At 42.5% G+C, this 23351-nt stretch overlaps 1 protein-coding gene across 2 annotated transcripts in view; it reads right to left on the bottom strand.

Annotated features, from left to right (window-relative positions):
- The window catches only part of SPRED2 (sprouty related EVH1 domain containing 2), a 67064-nt gene that overhangs the window by 30269 nt on the left and 13444 nt on the right, over positions 1-23351 (bottom strand). The window contains exon 1 of one of the 2 annotated variants that reach the window (XM_054063960.1): positions 8543-8965. The exons of the other annotated variant lie outside the window; for it this stretch is intronic. Coding sequence (XP_053919935.1) covers positions 8543-8559 — 17 coding nt within the window. The 5' untranslated portion in view covers positions 8560-8965. Of the gene's footprint in view, positions 1-8542; positions 8966-23351 lie in introns of those variants that run through there. 2 annotated transcript variants of the gene reach the window in all.

The raw sequence follows: 23351 nt of genomic DNA, 5'->3' as shown, positions 1-23351 counted from the left end.
AAATACACGCTGTGATTTCCCCTTCACTGGGTTTATTTTATTTTATGGATACAACAAATTTCTCACTAGACCTACACAACGAAGGCAGTACACAAACACTTCAGGTTCCTCCCTTATTGCTCTAAGTACTTCACACTGGCTGATAAAAAAACACACTCAGGTGCGCTGCCCATACCACAGTGACATACACAGGGCATTCACAGAACTGAGAATCAAGATTTTTAAGAATATTTTTGCTAAGAGTCCTTAAAGCAGCAACCTGGTACAGGGCAAATGCATCTTATAAATGGATCCAGTTACCTTCGTATTTTCTAATGAAAACCCTTTTTGATTTTACTGGTGGCGACTTAAATCTCCCAGCTTCCTGATGCTAGAAGTAGGCAAAATACTTCTACTGTGCAAAAAAATGAGCTGCTTCCATCCACAATAATTTTTTTTCCGCCTAGTAACTTTCCCATATGGTCTATATGGATTAGCAATTAACATATAAAGGAAAACTAAAGCCAACTATATGTTTCTGTACAGTTCTGCTGCCCAAGGATCCTTTCTGGACTTATTCTTAACTCTTCTCACTTCTGAGGAACTCTCATGAAATTTCAAGCTCCCTCCTGAAGCTGGAGCCTCTAAATACAACCTTCCTTCTCACCCTACCACAAAAGTTATCCACACGAACTGCTGCTTCTCCTTCCACACCTAAAAACTGCCACTGGCAATATAGTTTCCCGTGGGATTTACTATTCCCTTTTTACAGCAGCAGCTGGAGCCTTTGGCTGTCCCAAAAGTAACGTCATCTTCAGTTACTTTGCTGCTGGAATTGTCCACTTGATGATTTCTCTAGGCTTGTTGTTACGTTTGAATAGTAGTGGATGACTACACATTAAATTTATGACCCTCAACTACTATTCCTGCCTATTATAATCACAACCTGGTGGGGCAACAGACCCACACAGTTTTCACCTTCACATCCACAGCAATACCATGACCCATGGATCTTACATCCTCTGCCTCCAAGCCCAGTGATTTGACCCACATGCCCAACAGCTCTGCAACTATACCTGCAACCCATTAGGGGAAGAGATGGGTGCCCCCATTAACTCAGACTGCTGGTTCTACTTTTGATGGCATATTTTAGAAGTCAGCATCCTCAACTGCCTCCTGAACTGTTGGCTCAGGTTCTTCAAGATCAATAAAAAGATGGACAGGATCTAGACCAGGGCTTGGCAGCAGGCTTCCACCTACATCCAAAATGCTACTGTGATGCCTGAGGTTTGGGGCTGGGGGGAAAGTGTGTGGGGAAATAAGTTGGAAGAGAAGTTTTTTTGACTCAAACAGAGCAATATGGTGATTTGATTTGCATTAGCAAAGTGGGTGGATTGATGTTGGACAATAATTTGCCGACTTTTCAAGAATATGTGGTGGTGAACAAAGTTAAAGGAACCCAAGTGCAAAGTGGAAGACATTGAAATTTTACTCCTTATCTCATTACTCACTGCGTTTGTCTGTTACTTCCAAACAGCCAGGAGAATATATAAGCTGCATTTCTCCCAATCTGAAGACGTTGGGATTATTTTCTTCTGTTCTTGACTTTGCAGCTTACAAGGCCAGGAGAGATTCAGGTATCAGACAGAAAAGTAATTCCATACAATGGGTTTCAAACATATGGGCTGCTGTCTTTAATGCACTGACATTCACAGATCCCAGATTTCAAGGAAGAATGAAAATAACAGCAGGATGCTGCTAATGCAACAGTGGCAGAGGCCAGGCTGTTCAGTTCAACTGAAACTATGACACCAAGTGCTTAAATTCAATTTAAAGTATTTGTATCCATGCAAATTTAACTTTCTGATTACTGGGACATAACCCCAAGAGCTACATCCTTAAATACATCAAGCCAGAAAAGTCATGTTTCCATGCCCCTACCGCAGCAAGAAGACCTCTGCTCCCCTATTAGAAAAAGACCTTGTTCAGCAGAAGGGTTCACCGTTGGCAAGGTAAGCAGAGCTCTGGCTCTGTTAACAGAAACCCTTGGCATACTTTCCTGCACGATCAAAAGTCACTGGTGACGTCCCCATCCCCACTCCCATGAAACTCCAGCCACAAGTGCACGTCTCCCAACACACAACCTACATCAATGGATTTAGGGAAAAGAAAGAAGGTATTTAAGGCTTCTTAGGGCTTGACATCTCGGTTTAGGCACTAGACTAAGACTCAGAAGCTGCACATTGAGTTTTCAAAGCTATGCACCACTGCCTTCGGCTTTATATGTCAAAATCTTGCCTGCTGTTTCCATCCACAAGCCTAGAATAGGCAACGCTTCTTTCCCTCATGCCAGTGTTGATAAATACTTGGGAAGTACTCAAATATTTCAGGTCCATAAAAGGACCTTGCTTCCTTAGTGTAAAAGCTGTTTATTTTCTTTGCTAGTTAATTTTATGTGGCTGCACTGAGGCTCTGGCTGGCTGCAAGCGCTCAAATCCTCTGGAACGAAGGAACAATCTGCAAATCCCATGCGCATGTCACTGCTGAAACCTTGGTGCTCCAAAGCAGCAGAACAACAACATTGAAGTCATCTACTTGCACTTCTATCAAGGCAACTGTGCAATTTGACTATTCCAGGAGAAATGGTTAATGAGGTACATAAAAATATTTGGTCTGGTACCATTAATGAGATACCAACTGCCACTGAGGTTAGATAACGCAAGCCTTCCATATAGCTAAAAATTAAATAGCTAAAAAAACACCCACAGCAGCCTTAACTTCTCTCACTTTACTGGCTTCTTAAACTTTAAGACTGCTCTAATTTTTGGGTTTACAGCCTGCGTGCTATGCGCTTCATCCAAATGATTCTTAATTACGCTCTTAAATGAATATTTTGCTATCCTAACCCTACAGATTTGTCTTCAACAGCCTTAAAAACTTGGGAAGAAAGTATCTGCAGGGATTACCCAGCTGCATGGCAGCCAGCCAGGGTGTTCCACTGCTGCTTCAGGTTGTTTGCCCGCTCCACCCACAGCAAAAAACCATAATGAACTTGGGGAGTAAAGGTAGCACAGAAAACCACGTGCTGTTTTTATTGGAAGGAAAAGAACGTAAAAAATTATAGCTCGTGGGTGTGCATATATATATACTAAAAAAAAAAAAAATAAAGAAATAAGTGTGTATATAATTGCTACTCTGAAGGATATTGAGAATTTTCCTAAACAAGTGACTGAATTATTACCTTCACAATAATTGAACCACAGTTGCATTACCTATAGCCTAACCTTCACAAAGCATTTGTGTCTAAGGGACAGGTGATGTTAAAGGTGGGTAAAGAAGTGCTTTCTTCCAGCATTCATGGATCATGTTGTAAAATGCAGCTGACACCACCCAGCGCTTTCCAATATCAGCCACATCACTTACAGCAACCTCAGTAAAACCAATGGGGACAAAACCCTGAGCCTTGTTTTACAAGCGTAAAAGGCTTGGTACAAGCATAAAAGGCTTACAGGTACAATCCTGCATTCAGGAATAAATGGCAAATGATCCCTTTGTTAGTTAAGGCTTTAATTTTGCCAGAGTCTTTGTAACAGGAGGATCAAAATACACAGGTTGTGTCCACCATCCACTTTTCTTTTCTACACTGCAAATACCATATGAGATGTCCAAAATTCCCAGGGTGGGGGGCAAAAAAGGTAGTCCAACCCACCACATTTAATACTTTCCTTTGACTTGCATTTAGCATCTAAAACACTTGCCAGACACTTTATATAATTCAATAATAATTTTTCCTCTAGCCAGTCTAGTTGACCCAAATAAAAACTTTTAAACCTACAAAATCCCATGCTAATGCAGCCATGCAGCACTTGAGTATTTTCGTCCATTCTTGACTTTGCAGCTTACAAGGCCAGGAGAGATTCAGGTATCAGACAGAAAGGTAATTGCATACAATGGGTTTCAAACATATGGGCTGCTGTCTTTAATGCACTGACATTCACAGATCCCAGATTTCCAGGAAGAATGAAAATAACAGCAGGATGCTGCTAATGCAACAGCGGCAGAGGCCAGGCTGTTCAGCTCAACTGAAACGATGATACGAAGTGCTTAAATTCAATTTAAAGTATTTGTATCCATGCAAATTTAACTTTGTGATTACTGGGAGATAACCTGTATTTGGTTGAGCCGGATGTATTTCATTGAGCTCTTGCTTCGCCCTCCATGCCCAGAAGTTCCAACAGCTGGGGTTATTTTGCCCTGGTGATCATTGGAAATCAATTCTGCCAGGATCCTCTCTGGAATTCATCATGCAGCTGGAAAGCAGTGGCATTTTGATGGAAATAATGAAAAACTGCTATTTCTGGAGTCCCAGTTTCTTGATCTGACTCTTGATTCATGAACCTTCTAGCAAGGGTAAAATACCTGCAGCTTATAAGCAGCGTTCTCTTCTTCAAATCCCTAACTTAGGACTTTGTTGGAAAGCAAGCTTCGAGTGTACAGAGCCACATCAAAATACAGCTGATATTTCAGTATCATTTACATCTCTAGCAGATTTGGAGCTTTTTCAGGAAATACCAGCAAGAAAAAACAAGCCATCTGCATCACTCTGGTCAGACCCAGCGTTAAAATGGAGTCTGTATAAAACCATACAAAACCTCCCAAAGGTTTTCCTTGCCCTCACCTTTGCATTGCACCATGAATACAGAACCACCATCTCTGTAACCTGTCTTTAGCACAGCAAATTTTTTTTCTGTCTTTCAAATCCAATACTGACAGAATAAAAAGGTGTTCTGGGAAATTCTGGGTTCTCTGTGGTCACAGCAAATAAACACAAGACCATTCAGTCTCCACATGCCTTGCTCCAGGGATGCTGGACGAGTCCAGCAGTATGCTTGACTGGTGGCACCTCACCTTAAACCAATATTATCCTTAAAAGCAGAGTTTTAGGACATTTCTCTCTCTTTCAACGCAACGAGAAAACTTTGTTCACTATTAGCATTTCCTCCTAGCTTTCCTCTGAAAATGCAATTGAGTTTTGTCTTCCAACTCCTCAATTCACACCTGGATGCTGAACTCAGTTCGGAGGCACGCCTTCAGCTTGTACACAGACCATTTCACAAAGAAAAAGGAAAAAAATATATTAACTCCAAGAACACTGCTAGCTGCAACAGCATAGAATATGGAAGACGAAAATCCTGCCCTGAAAGAAGTTGCTTGTGCAGGATGTGGAAATGGCCACCAGTAAGTTATGAGACGCTCGCGGTCCTATCTGCACATTCATGAACACTCCAGAGGAGTTGTTTTGCACAAAGGTTACTCACTGCTAGGGGGCTTTCTGCTGGCTGAGTGCTGCCCAAAATCTTGTGTACAGCAAAAAACCCAGACTGGGCAGAGTGATTGCTCCAATGGACTGTGAGGGGCAGGGACATGGCAGGGATGTTCAACGGTTCATGCACCTTCAACCCTCACAAGCGTCTCATACAATGCATGGCCTCAGGCAAGCAGCACAACTCTGGGAGGCTGGGGCAAACCCAGAGCAGTAGTACCTTTTATTTTTCATCCCTTAATGCCTGTCTGGATCTCCAGCAGTCCCAAACGCAGACTAAAGAGGTGCCAGGTTCTGTGTAGCCAGGCTATGTCTCGTCCCCAGCAAGCGTGGGTTGGCTTCCAGCGCTGCAGCCCATCCAAGAAGCCTCAGTAGATAACAGCAACAGCACTTGTGTTTGTTTGGCTTTTTTTTTTTTTTTTCAGAAGGAAAAGGACTTCTCAAAAAACTAAGACACCTGCAACAATCCAGCCACCCGCCTCCACATCTCCCTTCCAATGCTGAGGCAACGAGGAACAAAGGAACCCTTTCACCAAAAGGTTTGTTAAACATGTAAGGCTGATTATATTGACTTTACGAGAAACAGCTCTATCCTGCTTGCACAAATGGGATTTAATAATCCCATAATTATTTCAGATCCTTCCAGGAAGCAAGTTTTCCAAGATGGAAAACTGTTTTTTTTTTAAAAAAAAAAACATATAAAAATAAATATAATTTTTCTTTTATATAAATACATTTTTTATATATATGTATCTTTAATTTTTTGTTAAATCACACACACAAAAGCATCAGTTTCTGCCTTGAGAATAACTCTCACAGCACATTTTTACAATGCAATGTCCACGCTAATTCAGATGCACCAAACTAGAGAGCAACTTTGTGTTGCAGATGGGGCCCTCGGCCCTCGCTCCTTATGGCTCTGGTGCTAAAAAGCAGCTGGGTTTGGTGCAGGCAGGGTAACACAACTGCTAGCCGCACAGCTGTAAGGCTGGGTTTTTTAGCCCTGAGTGGGCTAAATCAATTTTTTCGGCCAGCATTACCTCTATGCCTGTACGAGGCATGCCCCACGGCCCCCATGAAGTGCCGTACATGTGGGCAAAACTCCAAACAAACCAGCAAGTAGCTTTTTAGGGGAAAAAAAGCAGGCTTGAAAACATGCTGACAGACAAGTAAAAATTCACTGACACAGCTCAAGAGCAGGGATTTTAAGGGCTATCCCCAGAAATTAGCTTACTACGCAAACAATATTTAATTAAAATGAAAGTCTAACTGCATCAGGGGCAGATTAATTTACTACTCACAACCACACTGAGGCATTTACGTAATATATTGTTGAAACTGTGTTTAAAATATTGAAACTCACAACAAAAGTTGTTCGAAAAACAACCCCCAAAATATTTTTTTCTAAAAGACAGACACAACACCACTGGGATGCACACTAATGACAGAACTTTTAATGAGCAACTACTTAATAAAACCTCCTCAAGAAAATCACAGTGAACCTCCTGAACTGGAGAACTGAATTACCTCAGGACCGGCCTCCTACAGCTTTGCATGGTGGCTGCTTTGTCAGTGATTGCAAATTACAGGTTCAATGTTTATTTTAAGAAAAAACAAAACAAAACAAAACCGACTTTTCTTCAAAACTGTTTAATGGATCAATTCTGCAGTAGATCATTCTGACTACACATATCAGTAGGTCTTGGAAAGTTGTAAGGAGCAGCAAAACAAAAAAACCCTGATTAATAACATAATGCATTTAAATAATGCAGCTCATTAAGTACAGGCAAGAGTTGCACACTTAAGTCCTCCTATTTTCGTGCAAGGGTACAAAATATTAACAGATTTCAAGGAAAGCTAATTAGTACTATCATTTACTGTAATGAGAAAGGAAGTTGTTATTGCATGACAGATGGTATTTGTTTTATATCACATGCAAGATAAGCAAAAAGCGCATAAAAGCTTAGCCAGCCAAACAGGTAGTTGCATGAGATCTGCAACCTGAATTGATCCCCGTCCTCACCATGAAAAAAAGCCACAACCAAGTTCTACCCTAGTTTTGGTTTAACATATACTGACCATAATGACTCCTGTTATCCTGTGTCAGCTAATGAATGGTGATATTTAGCAAAAATAAGACAACTAACAAGTACAGCAACTATATGCAAGCTTTCTAAGTTTTATTTCCCTCCTTATTTCATAAACCAAAAGTAGAAGTTTGATACCGCTCACCAAAAACTAACGAGGAATGCAATGGAGAAATCTATCCAATTCACAAGACAATGCTGTTTTCCACGTGACCCTCTTCCGCATCCAGCAAGTTTTTGCTGTCACGCTGTGATGCCCGTGTCACCAAACACAGTGGCCAGATGAGGTATCCCCTTTCTCATGTGTAAAAGCACCTTTTACAAATTAAGCACTACCTGTCCTAAACACAGCCAAATTACAGCGCGAGAGAAAATAATGCAATGGTGCTTACCTACAGCTACAGAACCAACGATACTCCAGAACATAAAAATATATCACTGTGTATGTATAAACTTACATACTGTTTCTGAAAAATTCAGATTTTAAAAAGAAAAAAAACAAACCAGAAATTGCTCACTCTGAACAATTTGCATTTGCCCCCACTCTATTCGTATTCCGATCAATGCAGAATGCAACTACATTTACCCCCCTGTAAACAGCCTCTGTGACACGTACAACACACCTACAAAGGGCTGGCAATATTCTGCAAATACAAGAGAAATTTAAAAAATTCTGTGACTCAATTCCAGTTGAATTCATTTCAGAGGAGGGGGGAGGGAATAAACAGGAAAACTGGTCTAAATCTAAAATGTTTTTATCTTTTGCCAGGTAAATGCATTAAAAAAAAAAAAAAAAAAAGGCAGCCATTCTTAACTGGATCAAAACCAGCGTGCACATTGATTTTTGCCTTCCACCTCTCTAACCCCAAACCCCAAAATGGTGCCCATGGAGAGGGACACTTTTTGATGTCTCCCAGGCGGCATCTATTTCCCTCTCGATATTTATAAGGTGGTGCATGTTAAATCATTGCTTCTGAAAAAATATCATATGTAATCACAGAAGAAAGCCTGTGTTTCACCAAAGTAGTGATACATAGTCACTGGTTTAGAAAAGATTCAGGAGGGCTGTGGGCGCAGAGGGAGGGAAGCAGAGGAAAAAAGGGAACAGAGTAAAAAATGTGAAATTATACACAGCGAGAGGATGCACACATACCTGCTGGGGGATGCCATTTCCTCTACATTTTAGACCCCGATTGCTCCGTTTTAGCACCATTGCCACTACCAGCCTCCTGGAAAAAGGGCTCAGCGTTGGCCGCCCCCTGTGCGTGATTCAGTCTCCTTCAGGGATGTGCTGCTTCTTACCGGGTGAGTCATCCCAGAGGTATCCTGCATATTACAGCCCCGGCTGGACCATTACTCATTCTCAACATCCTCCCTACACAGAGAGCTCGTGTGCACTCAGCGACCAAAGATCCTTGCTTCCCCACCCCAGTTCTAGGCTGGAGTAAAAAAAATAAATGATCCAACCACCATAAACTAATACCGGGGGCGTTTAGCAGTGGCTGACAGAGCAAAGGCACTGCCGAGAGGTTGCACCAGACTGGTGAGCGCGTCACCGGCTCACCCAGGACTGCAAACAGGTCCAAAGTTGAAAGCGGGCGTCATTTCCTCTGGTAACCCCAGCTGCACTTTATTCCCCAAAAGCTGCTAACGCAGCGCTGGGACCAAGGGTCCAAACCACTTGACAGGCTTTGGGAAAGCATTCAGCCTCCTGACTAGACCATCACGGCTTTTAACAGGATTTTAAATAGTTCCAGTTTGCAACAAGTCAGTATTTATAAATGTCAGCTATAGGTCCCTGCATACCACACCTTTGTGGGCAGCCCATGCAATCGAGAACGCTCTGAAGTGCTGACACAGCAATATCCCTACCCACTAGCTTCCTTTCCCTTGTTGCTCAAAAACTTTCACAACTGCTTTGTTTCATTCCTTACTCAGCCCCTGTGTCCCCCCCTAAAGTTACACGATCACCCCTGAACGCCCTCTCATTTTTCTAAAGCAGAAATGTTGCTCAAGAACTGCCTCAGCACCAATGACAAGAATAAAAATTGTGACATTGGGGCTCTGAAAGCAGCTTCTAAAAATACTTGCCTGAATTCGGAAGTAATCTACACTGATGATTGGGGGGGTAAGAAGAAAGCTAATTTAAGTGTTTCCAGGCTCAGCTGCTTCTGTCTTCCTTAAATCCAAACTGTTTTAACCTCAGTTTTGGGCCAAAAAAAAACCCTTCTTCATAGGGTGAGTGGCTGCGGATGCTTGAAAGCATCCTTTAGGATAGCTGCACCCCTCTTTTACAGACATAATAACCTAAAATCACACATGCTTTTGAAAATGTGAAGCTTAAACCACTAAAATACCAAACTCAAGACCACTGAGGCTTGAACCCAATTTCAGTGCATGGACAATGGGCTGCACGGAGGATGCTCAGGATATCCCAAGTCACTAGGACAGAAGTATTTGCTTCCTGCTTCTCACCAGCATCCAGCGAGCATATATGCAGGTGTAGCTGTAGATACCTATTTGCAGCTTGGCTGCATTTTGTCATGACACTGCAGTCCAAACCCACTCTGAAGGCAACCGGCAGCATTTAAAGTTTGTTACTGGATCAAACGACAACTGTTTACCTTACTTTGATATACAACATAAAGAGTCTCTTAATTTAATGGGCAATGCATACTACATTTCAGCAAAGATATGCATTTATGACCAATTTTTAACGCATTAACCGGTCAGAGCATCATGCTATCCAAGTAGGTAAAAAAACCCCTCTTTTCAAAAAAAAATTCAAGTTGCACTGCCTCAGTTCACAGCTAGTCCTACCCAGATAGGCCAGGATTTGCTGCCTCGCTTTCCTCTTCAAGCAGCACGCTTTTCCCCATAAATGCTTAACACAGCACACATCAGCTCTGTCCTCAGCTGTCCCCAGCAAGAAGTCAGCACGCAAGTCCAAAGCAGCGTCAACCAGAAAAATCAAATAAAGATGCCTGGCCCTTTTTGCTGCTAGTCCAGTTTTTAAAGTTTTTCTCCCAGAGGGACAGTGTAAGATGAAATTATCCTCCCAATGTAAGACAAAACTATCTTTGAATAAACTATGTTGTAATCCTGTTTTTGAAACAACAGCTTGAGCAGTTACATGTCCCCAAAGCTTGTCCATTTTCTTGCCTTCCCATTGCTCCATGGACCAGCCTGCCATAGATCCTCTTAGCAAGTCAAAGGACAGTTTTGAGTATCCCCTCACCCAGTGTACCCTGAACAAGTTTGCTGATGACACATAACTGGGAGGAGCAGCTGATACACCAGAAGGCTGTGCTGGCATTCAGTGAGACCTGGACAGGCTGGAAAGTTGGGCAGAGAGGATCCTAATGAAGTTCAACAAAGGCAAGGGCAGAGTCCTACACCTTGGGAGGAATAACCACTTGTACAGGTTAGATGTTGATCCACTGGAAAGCAGTTCTGCAAAGAAGGACCTGGGTATCCTGGCAGACGACAAGCTGACGATAAGCCAGTGATTTGTCCTTATGGCCAAGCAGGAATTGGTATCCTAGGGTGCATCAAGAAGACCATGGCCAGCAGGTCGAAGGAGGTTATCCTCCCCTTCTAATCCACCCTAGCAAGGCTGCATCTAGAGTACTGTGTCCAGCTCTGGGCTCCCCAGTTCAAGAAATGACATGCATAGAGTCCAGCAGAGGGCCACAAAGATGACTAAGGGACTGGAGCATCTCTATTGAGAGGCTGAGAGAGTTCAGTCTGTATAGCCTGGAGAAGAGAAGACAGAAGGGATCTTATCAATGTTTATAAATATCTTAATGGGTGGGTTTCAAGGGGACAGGGCCAGACTGTTTTTGGTGATGCCCAGCAACAGGACATGGAGCAACAAGCACGAACTGGGACACAGCAAGTTCCACTTGAACACGAGGTAAAACTTCTTTACTGTGAGGGTGATGGAGCACTGGAACAGGCTGCCCAGAGAGGTTGAGGAGTCTCCTCTGGAGGTATTCAAAACCCACCTGGCCATGTCCCTGTGCAATCTGCTCTAGGTGAACCTGCTTCAGCAGAGGGGTTGACCTAGATGATTTCCAGAGCTACCTTCCAACTCCTGGCATTCTGTGATAGCACACAGCAAGCCTCAGGACTAAGCACCAACGTAAGGTGGCTTACAGAGGAACAGCACTGACAAACACCATCCCAGCATTACACAGCAAAAGACAGATTTACATGGAAAAGCCATCACACTGTAAAGCTAACACAGTTTCACAGCTGACACAGGGTAGCTCTCAGCTCACATGGCTGGGTTGAGCTACCACTTGGGTATTTCCTGCAAAGTCACCCATATGCTGGGGAGAATCACTCTGTGTGTGAAAATATGAGACACAGAAAAGCTTTCCATTACAAACGTTACAATGTGCTCCATCCACATGGCTACAACTGAAGCAAATTATGCCCTGGCTTTCCATCTACACTGAGAAGCTGTTGCATCAGTCAAGAAGAACAACTACCATCTCATTCAGCTGGCTTCAAGCCCTGCTCCCAAAGGTGTTCTCTGAAAGGAAGCGGATATCAAGTCACCGGATAGTTGTAACCATCACCAGAATCACCGATTGGGTTCTTGCTTTTACAAATGTTCTTTAAACCTAAGGCTAACAAACCTCAGCTCCAGAGCTAGCAATGCGGCTGCACTTCTTTTTTTTTTAGCTACTATAATTTTTCTCCTTAAACACCACTACACCTTAGCACACCCATCCCTACGAGCTTGGTGCTACAGTGAAATATCCTCCAAAGCTTTTGTGTACTTTGTGTATATGAACACATCCCTTCGTTTCCAGCAGGATGCTACAGGGTTTTGCTATTAGAAACTTAAAGTAAACATTGCAACTGGAGAGCCAATAAGGCAGCGGATCTGCTTTCTGCTGCCTGCTGGCCAACTACAAGCATGGTTCAAAGAGTTGAGACTCTGGTCAGAGCAAAAGGAGCCCATTTTCACTGTAGCTGCTGGAGTACTTCTGATTAAGAGAATGAAATTCAGTGACCTCAATAATGCCAGTCATATTATGGGCTGAACTGCAGCACAACATTAACAAAGCACACACAACCAAGCCCTAACAGCTTGTGAACCAGTCAAAAAGATGCACATAATTTTGAGACAGTGTAGGCTTCTGAGCATCTGCAGCCCCAGTTCCACATCTAATACTCTGAAAATTATAATGTCTCATTATCTGGGAACACTAGGCAACCCACTGTAGCTGTAGCGTTCAAGGTTTGCTACCGCAGTATTGCCAAAATGTTGTTTATTGTGCCTTGTGAAGGGTAAAGAAAGTTGTTTTTCTCCATTTTTGTTTTAATTTCAAGAAAAAGCAAAAAACCAAGAGAAAGTCTAAAGTATTTTTGAAGTGGACATGGTCAGAGTAGCTTTCCATACAGCACTTCAGAGACATCCACTTCTTTCACGCTGTCCTTATTGCCCACAAATTTTGCAGAATTCAATGTTCATTTACGTTGTGTTGTAGGGAATAGCCGCACACATAGGAGAAAAGCTGATACTTCAGAATGACTTCAAGCTTTTTATGATGTGCTTGGAGCTTCTGAATATTCATGACCACTGAAATGCTCCTCCTTCCCTATCATTACAATGCTTTCTCCTCTTCTCTCACAACACCTGGGCAGCCTGGTCTGCTGGGAGGTGTCCCTGCCCACGGCAGCGGGGGTTAGAACTAGATGATCTTTAAGGTCCTTTCCAACCCAAACTATTCTACGATTCTAACACGAGTAAGCTTTTCATCTGCCAGACACCTCTGTCAGCACAAAACCAAGGGATCATTACGCATACAGCTGAACAGTGCTTCAGAAATAGAGGAGTCTGCCGGGGAATAGGTGGTCCCCAAATGCCCACGTGGGAGCACTTCTGGTCACAGCACAGCTCTATTCTGCTTATGCATTTCTCACTATAGACTTCAGCCAGATGTTAAGCATCACCAAACATGGTGCTTTCCTAACACAAATGCATCCTGAGTAGTGCAGTAAAACTAAGGAAAGAGGAAAGTTGCAGTATTTTATCTCTTGTAGACATCATCTGATCCAAAACAGAGAGGATCCATCCCTTTTTCTTTTTGCAGCTGCCTCTGGTAAGCTGTAAGCCACCAGCATGGTGGGAACATCTTGTCATTAGTGCCCATCAGTAATAGCTCTGTAGCTCAAGGCGAAGGCTGGGTGGATGATATGTCCCTTTGGCACCAGATCATTAGATAGATAACAACCTCAGATCCTAGTGAAGGCACAACCTATTTATAAATTATCGAGATGCTAAAGAAGCATGGCAAGCTGGAGGCAGCTTTTCTTTGCCACTTCAAACTGCACAAACCAAGGCAATTTGTTATAACAGTTGTAAAAGTCTATCTCCAGGTGACTGACAGCTTACAACAATTTTTCTGGGTGTATTAAAGCTTAGGCCATTGACAGACATGGCACTCTCGTAGATGAATGGACCTTCGTACATATGAATGACAATTAAAAAACAATCTTAGCATAGATGAGTATTTTCATCCAGCATGCAGAAAGGTTCTGGGTGGAGGCCATGTGGATTTAATTTTCCCACAGACAGATCAGAGGAAAGCCGCTGCGAATGTCTTACTTGACTCCAAATAAACACCTACGACCAGAAAAGGTTACACAAATGACATGCACCAAGCTCCTCCATGCCGGAAAAGCCTCATGTGCCTTTCTTCTAACTAAACCCTTCCTCCACGGCTCCTAACTGATACCTGGACAAACAGCTGTAATTCCAGGAATTCCAACCCTCTGCTTTACTTGTGTGACACGGACTGGAGTATCACAGAGCAAGCTACACGTTTTAATTTGCTTGATAAAAAAAAAGCTGGTAAAACCTCAGGATCTTCCTCCTCCCTTTTCTCATGCTTAAATACTCAGTTTAAAGGAGAAGTGCTTTTGATGTCCTGCTTCTCCATGGTTTGCTTCTGAATTTGTTTTTCTTGCATAGGTATTGATGCCTCCTAGACTGGCCAGACAGCAGAGCTCAACTGCTTCTTTCAAGTCATCCATCCAAAGAGCTTCTTGCCTCTATGAGCCAAGACAAATCACTGCCACAAATGGATTCATATCTCTGACACTGCTCCTCCCCTCCAGCGCCAGGAAACCAACTGCTCACAACACAGGTTTAAAGCCTGACTTGGCTGGTTGTTCCTAAACAAAATTTTTGTTTCATTTCAGCTCTAATGTTGATTGCTTTGTCTAACAGATACTTTAGTCCAGTTTATCTGCAAGAGTGATGAAGAATCCATAACATCCCTAAAAAAAATTAAAATTTTCAAGTGTGAATCTTCTTTTAAACACTGCATCTTTGCTTTCCCTTTCTGTAAGATAAAAATCTTTCACATAGAAGTATTCTTAGCGTACACCCAGTTTCTTGTATTCTCCAATTTCTTCCTTCAAGATTCCAGATCACCTTTGCCGCTTTGAAGGGTTGGCCATAGCTTCTGCAAAGCCTTAATGCCAGAACTCAGCACTCCACGCTAAAATCACCTGCAAAGGCAGCAAGATTGAGCAGAACAAGAGGCAAGCAGCACGATATGATAACCTTTACCCATCTACATTTCTAAATCCACTGAAAACTCCTATAAAGCCGTGTTGACCAGCTCCAAGTTCATACACTCCGTCTGATGTTGACTGCACCTTTCAGCCAGCTCTCTTGTTTTTCTGGGCACTGTCTTAAGCTAACCAGCCTAAATTTTCAAGATCACTCTGCTTCTCCTGTAAGTGTTAGTAAAACATTATCTTGCCCTTAAAACGTACCTTGTCCCGCTCTTTCCAGTGCTCTTGGGAACAAGTTGCTATTTTATAGACTTAAAGGTAGCTGATTAATGCTTATGATTTTGCTTTCATTTTCAGTAACTTGGGAATTATGTTATTGTCATTTAGGATAGTGATCCTTGCAGTCTGCCTCTTCCAGAGCACAAAAATGTTACAGGGCAGGTTCCCTGCTCCAGCAGAGAGTAGTGCAAGCTTCGCAGTGCCTGTCCTGTATCAGGACATTCAGCATTAAGTATTATTCAGCTTTCTATTTAAGTCCTATTGCAGCCAGAGATTTCTTACCAATACCTTTGGTTTCCTCCAGCCAACTGATCGCATCCCACAACCTCTACTTGGCTCTCCCTGCAGCCAGCCTTCCTGTTTACATCTCTGCTGCTGCTTTCCTTGCAGAACTGAAGGGCTTTGGAAAAAGCACAAACAAACAAGCATTTCCTCAAGCTGCAGGCAGTTGCACGCTTCTGTCCCTACCACCATCCTTCACCTGGTCAAAAAAGGGTCACTTGCATTTAACAGCTTATATTTCCTGCGCTCCATTTTAACAGGCAGATCTTTTAAATGCTGTCAGATACTGTGGTATGAAGTGCTTGCTGAATATATAACAGGAAAGAACAATTTTGTTCGCATATGGCAGAGAAGTCAGAGAAGATCATCTTGGGGTCATCTTATATCCTCATTCTGAAGGGTAAGGACAAGCTGTTCAACACAATGCACATTTGTGTTTTCATGCCAGTTCCTTCCCAAAGGTTAAGTTTTGGGACAGTACCCAGGGACAGCGAAAGTCATCTGGGATAGCTGAAGGTAACTGAAGCTTCCCATGATCGTTCCTTCTAGCAGCAAAGATGGTGAAGGAGCTTCTCATCCTGTTTCCGTCAAGGTTTCTTGGTGCACTCATTATGAACTGGGAGTTCCAATCTCAAATCTTCCAGGTTTATCAGGGAATACCAGAACATTGATGTCCCACAGACAACCAAAAAACTGCTGAGGTTAGATACCCAGTAACATCTTGCACAAGCCTATTCATTCAAAAGACAACAACACTGTTTAAAACATCAAAAAAATAATTGTGAAGAAATGTGATGTTATCTTCCTGCTGAAGACCTGTGAGAAGAAAGCATTAGCTTTTTATTCTTCGGGTAAAGCCCACCAGTATTATATGCTGCTCACCTGCAATAAATTATTACGGTAATGTCTAAAAGGGAGGAAAAAGATATACCCAGATTTTTTTTCCCCAACTTCCCACCTTTTTTTCCACTGTTCCAAGATGTGTTACAATCCCTCTACACACGTTTAGTGGACAATAATGGAATCGCAAGCCCAATCTAAAATGGCTTTTTTTTTTTTTTCCTCCTCTTAAGATCAGATTTAACTAGGGTTTTAATTCCTGTTTACCAAGGACGCAAAACTGACAGGAGGTGCACATGCCTCACCTATGAACGTGGTTTTCTTTTTCCTTACCACTGTTTCATCCAGTCACGAGTCTCTCATCTGCTGCCTTAGGATTTACCTGCCTCTGCCACTATGTCCACTAATATCATGGAGCAATGGAAATTTTAGAAGGGAAGAGCCTTGGTCTGAAGACGGATCTCCACTGTATTCATGCAAAGGAAGGGCAGCTCTGCACCTAGTGTTCCCGCGGAATATTTTGGCTCCCAGACAAGAGAGCAGCGGAAGTGCAACGTGCCAAGACTGCCCTGCAAGGCCTTGTTGTCCACTAGAAATTAATATTCAGAGAAAACGGCAACGGCATCTCAGAGTGCTAAGGGAGAGAAATATGCATGCATTGCCCAAAAGCAAGTTGAATATGAGCTTTGCTAAACAATTTGCACCATGATGGAAAACCACAAATTGTAGTTTGAAAAGAAAAACACACCATCAAACAAATAAAACCCTACAAAACAGGACCCCCCCAGCCTTTCCGAGTCTGATCAAGTGCTACTTCCAATATTAATTTGCAAGGCAGGGCAAAGGGGAATTCAAAAGGTTACACCTTGAAGGACTCACAAGTTGCTGATTCATCCAGGGATGACTTTTTATTATTGTTAGCACCACAATGAGGCAGATATCCAACCCACTTTTCTTCCACCACGGGGAGAGCCCTGGAGAAGCCACCAGGCCAATGCTGTGAAGCTCCTGCAGATATCGATGCAATCAAGTGTGTGACATGGAAACTCTAGGTGGTGCCAGCAGGAGTGTTGAGTTATGGGTGGTTTAACAGACCTTGCTTTGGCAGATTCATTGATGGAGCTGGATGATAACAGCTACATCCAAATGCAAAGCTGAGATGGAAAGCCAGCTACTCATCTCAATCCAGTGCTCTCCCTTGGATACATATGGATGACACATACCATCAATTTTTAGGTAGGAGAAACTGCATCCTTGATTCAGCCTGTCCAGATGTGCTTAGGCTATAATGAGTCCATGGAGAACCTGAGTTCCACCACACACATGCATGAATATTTTAGGAGGACTATATTTAAATACATGTATTTAATATATGTATTTAAAAACTGAGCTGAGATTAGCTAAAAGTAACAAAAGTTATTAGTGCAGTGACTGAAAATATTGCCTCCACTCCTTTATAACAAGGCAACACAATGTTTGGATATGCAAAACAGGCACTCATCTGTTGACTAATGTCAAATGCTCACTCTGCACACATCCGCCTGCTAAGAAATGAGATGGAAACCTGTGGCAATTGCAAAACAAGCTCTAGACATAGCTGCACCCCTCTTCAAGAAGTCTAGGTAACACTTGAACAGGAGACCCAGATGCATTTACAACCAAGTAAGTTTAGCTGATACAATGCTTCGCCAAAACAAACACAAAGACAGTGACCTCTGGAATTTGAGGCTACTTGCAGATGCCCTAGAGGATGCCATCAACTAACTCATACAAAAAGTACTTTAACCCCTGGCAGTGATTCATATAGATACTTTTTCTAGTAGAAAGCCTTACTGCTGAGGGAGAGTTTCCTACTATTTGCAGGAAAATTCAGAAGAGAACAAGGAGATACTAATTTGTTAAAGAGACAGATAAACATGTACAGGAAATACTTGTATGAAGGTCCTGATCCTCTGAAGATTAATAATCTACAGTACTGGAGACAAAACCATGACACCGAGGAAATAAGCGAACTATAAAAACAGGAAGAAGTGGAAGTTTATTTTTTTATGTTATTTTGAGGGAATATTTGTTTTTCTGAAGCTTAAGATATCGGCAAAAGCCTCCATCTGCAGGTCACACTATTCTCCATACAACAGCAGCTGCAGAGCTTCCTCACTCAGGTCCCCAGAGCTGTCAGTCCAGAGAGGCCATCCTGCACATTACAGATTAGCTGCCTCCCTAGCCAACATTGTTATTTGGTTTTCACCTCATTTAAAGTCACTACAAGTCACTGAAAGGGCTGTCACTGCACGGGCAATGTTCTGCGGGTGATACCAATAAATCAAATCATTTTGCTGTTGCATTTCCTCCCACAGCCACAGGATGAAGGCACTCTCTCCAGACAAGTATTTTGGTACATTTACTGTAATACTAGATGTTAAGGTCGTACTTGTTGGAAATGAAGTTTTTTGCCACAAACAGAAACTACAAAGAAAAGTTGTTCTGGACTCTCCAGCCTTGGTTTTTGTTCAAATGAAAATAAAGCTACCGCTGCCATGAATACAGACCCTCCAAAGACACAGCAGGGATGTGCTGAGGCTGACCACCCCTTCTTTCGGGCCACTGCAAGTCACCAAAGCTGAGACACCACCGCTTTGTGCAGAGGCACTAACCTTCTCTTCCATCTCAAAAACATCTCGTGCTAGCTCATGGTGGCATCACAAGGAGCCCTTGGACTCACATCATGTCTGATATATAAGTTATCCTACTTATGTGATCTAGGCTGAGGCACAGGGCTGCCCAGGGGTCTTCTGCTATTAAAGAAGCATGGGACAAAAGAGGGCGGAGATGCCACATCATTTTATCCTCATCTAGGAACTTTTTGAAGCAATTTCTTCACCTCCTCCTTGCAAAAGCCTGCAAGAAATTTAGATTATTCTCATTACAATCAATGCTATGCACACATACTGTATGCCACCCTAAGAACTGACTGAAGCTCATCTGTCTCCACAACTCCCAGAGCAGGAAAAGCCATCAGTATAGAAAGAAGTTTAACTTGACCTGAAAAAGGTTTGTTTAAATATTTATGCTTCTGAAATGTTCTCATCACTTTGCTCTTTAGTACTGTATATAGCTGAAGTATTTTTGTCCACTGGAAGTGACGCCTTTGAACTGAGGCAGTCACTGCTTGGGAAATACAGTTAAATTTCCATGTTAGTTAGCAGGTGTTAGTTAACTATGGAGGACAACAATCTACATAAAAAAAAAAAAATCAAGTATAATACTATCAATCTAGCTTTGCACTTGGATTTGACCTCTAATTCTTCAGCACGGTCCTGGTAGATGTTATTTGTATGCTTAATCGGTATAGAAATATAAATGCTTAATACTTGATACAATATATAGGTATCTGCTATTTCTGTAACACAGAATACATCAAGCCACATGTTTTCTGGTTTTCTACATACAAACTAGAAGGGCACCAGACTGTAACAACAGTATGGTCAATTAAATTGCAGTAAAATCAGAGAAGCAAAGATCTGACTGTGAAACAACTTAAAATTTCAGTCCACACTAACTATTCCTGCCTAGAGAAATGCCAATGCTGCTACAGTGGCGAAGAGCGCATCAACATGCTCCCCAATGATGAGGGAGAAGCAAAGGTCTGTGCTCAAAAACCCACCTAAGCCAGCCAGGCTAGCCAATGGGAACCTGCTTTATGCCAATATACATTCCCTTTTCAAGCAATCACGCATTGAATTCCTGCCGAATTGCTGCACATCCAAGTAGAGCAGCTGTTAATCTTCTCTAATTTTTGATTTTGTCTCCCATGTGTGTTAGCATACCAGGGGCTTACACAACAGTGTTTTACACCACCTCATAGCTCCTCCTATTAACTGATGATATTGGTAATTAAACAACTCACATCAATTACAAGCAGAAACTGAAATAATAGTAACAGACACCGACAGGGCCCTTGAGCATCAGCTTCTAGGAAATCACTATCATGAGCGCTGTTAACATTCACACTCTTTGGCTAATTAAGTATTTGAGGCAGCAGTGAGAAGCTGCACCCATATACAGTGCTCATCAAGGCTCCCCACACTTCACACCCAGAAATGTCATTTCAACCCTGAAACAACACCCAGATTCTGGCTTCACCCCTTCTTTTTCAGTTCTAGCCAACAATGAAGGAATGAGCCACCAGCAAAAATGGGACAACACATCCACAAAAATACCAAACTGACTCCTGCCATTCAGTGTGAGCCAATTAGCAACATACTACAGTCTATTTCTTTCTTCAGCATCTGCCTTTTCTCAAGAGAGACTTTCAGAAGTCACAGATTGGCTCTTCAAGTTCTTTTCGTCAAAGCATACAGAAACAGCCTGAATTAACAAAAAAGCACAATAAAATGAAGAGTGCCTTGTCCGAAGCAGTCTTCCAAGCTTTGATGACCCTGGTTACAGAGCTTGTTGTGCCCAAGGATCACATGCTGAAAGCCTTGGACATTTCTTCTGGGGCATTTCACAGCTACCTGGCTTTGTGCAGTCCTGGCTGCGAGGGGCATTTTTGTCTCATCCCATACATCAATCAGTGTTTGAAGTCCATGGTGACTTCAGCAAGTCAGAGATGCATGCCAATGAAATCAGAAATTATGATTATTAATAACAACAACAACAGTAATAATAATACTAGATCAGGCAACTTAAAAAATTTCCATGTCACCTAGACCGTGGACTCTCCTGCCAACCAAGGTAGTGACAGGGAAGGCTGTGCTCTGGTGCCAGGGACCCCAGATGCCCATCGTGCCTATGATGACCAGCTGTTGCCAGTATGGAGGATGGAACGGGGACTATTCAAAAAATCCTGCTACTGCATAGTGCTTGGGACTTCCTTGTGACCCTTTGCCAAGAAAGCAGCATTGCGGACTCAAAGCAGCTCCTCGCTTGCTTTCCTGAAACACTGCTGTGAAACGGGCACAGATGGCTCCTACCAGCCCAGCAGTGCTCATGCTGTTTCCAAATAGCATATTTTATTAACTTTAATCTGCTAATATCTGGCAATGCAAGAACCCACATCCACGGGCTGCTGAAGGTGCTACACCCCTTGTAAATTTGTGAGGCTAAAGTTAAGCTTTCCTTTGATATGGAATAATTTTTGCTTGGTGTCCCAGTGCTTGTTCAGGCAGGCTTTCTCTTCACCTGAGGCAAGCATGTTCTTCAAGCTTAATTAGGTGTTATCCCAGGCTAAAGAATTTAATAGTTAACTGAAACATCGCATCAACCTATTGTGTGCTCTGCATGTCTCTCATCCATCGTGGAAGTCCAAGTGCACTCTGCATGTCTCTCATCCTTATGGGAAGTCGAAAGGTGGGAGAGCAACTTGAGGTGGGGTTTGATTTCAGGAAGAGCATGTCCAGCACACTGCCTAGCTAAAGAAATAAAATAAAAATCCACTCTACCACAATCCTGCTCCATGACATGGGCAGACTAATTTATGCATGATTCATAACACACAGAGCACTAAGCAGCAAAAAGCGTTCACAGAATTAGAGCTACAGCCATAGACAATGTAAACCAAGGGTGCCCCTTAAGTTGCACTTATGCAACACAGGAAGAAAGTCACCAAACCTTTGAAGCCACCAAGCATATCTGCACCAACACACTGAGGCAGCCCATCACAAGCCTCATCCTTGAGCAGTCCAGCTCAAGGCACAGCCTTACAAAAGGCTGCTAGCCACATTTGGGCAGAGACTGTATCTTCAAGCTACCTCCTGGTCACCAAACACATGGGAAATATCTTCTTACATAAACAAAGTTCCTGCAAGCTTACATATCCCTGTGGCAGGTCGTGATGTGTTTTTGTATGAAAAACCACAAAGACCAATCTCAGCAAGATTTTTCCACGTCTGCCTTCGCACATTTGATCACAGGGAAGACAGGAACCACCTGACCTTTACAACAAGATACACTTGACAAAATTAAGGCTATCCTGCAGAGGGAAGTTGCCACATACAGAAGCAAATAACTCCTTAAGCACAAAACAGGTTGGCACATTTAACATTTTAATTAGATCGTGAAGGAAAAAGCCACATTCCTGAAAAAAAGTTCCTTTATTTGAAATGTTCTAGAACAAAACAAATATACAGAGACTGGATTGTAGCGTTTTAAGTATTTCCTTACGCATACTTCAGGTCTACAGTTTTCAGAAGTAGTTAAATATAAAATAGTAAGAACGTGCAGAAGCTATGAACATGTGCAACCTTTTCAACTTCTTTTATTCAACTGAGCAAAGAAACTCTTGCACAGCAGCATTCACATTCCCTGCAACACAGCATCTTCCAATGATCCACATTTTCCTATCTCTCCAAACTTGAGTTTTCTCTGGGTTTTGAAAATTTAACTTTGCTATCAATAGAATTTGTAAATCCCCTTTACGACTTATACATCAAGAGATGCCCATACCATGCACATTCCTATTGGAGTCATCCAAGGAAAACCCTGCTTGGTTTTCTGCATGCCACCAACCTAGAGAGCTGCAAGGGCAGCTCAGGCAATCTATACATAGGACTTTCCTGGACCTTATATGATGCACCACATAGAAAAGGATGTTAAACTTCTGAAGGTGTTTTCTGTACAGAATTTGAGACTAGAAGTCAAATTAGCCAAACACTCCAATGTATTATTTCAAGTGTGTTGAAATGCATGACATAACAAGAAAGTTTACCCATGGACTGAAGAAAACATTGTCTCATTTTCTAGCACTTGCTGCAGGAGACCCTGAGCACAACTTTAGGCAACAGATAGTTTTCTCTTAACACCACCACTTCTGTAAAACACGGCACGGTTCTCTTTGTTTGCTTTGCACTGTGGACTTCCATGCTGTGCGCCTTTTCTCGCCAACCACAGACATCCATCATGCTTCAGTCGCCTCTCCCTGGCTATTTACCTAAGGCTGGGTACGGCCAGGAATTTCTTCATGTAACAAAATGTACAAACGTGCTTTTGTACGGTGCATTTTGACGCTGGAGAGTGCT

The sequence above is a fragment of the Cuculus canorus genome, chromosome 3 (genome assembly GCF_017976375.1).
Source record: "Cuculus canorus isolate bCucCan1 chromosome 3, bCucCan1.pri, whole genome shotgun sequence".
In the NCBI taxonomy this organism is placed as follows: Eukaryota; Metazoa; Chordata; class Aves; order Cuculiformes; family Cuculidae; genus Cuculus; species Cuculus canorus.
This window is presented reverse-complemented; position numbering and strand designations above follow the sequence as displayed.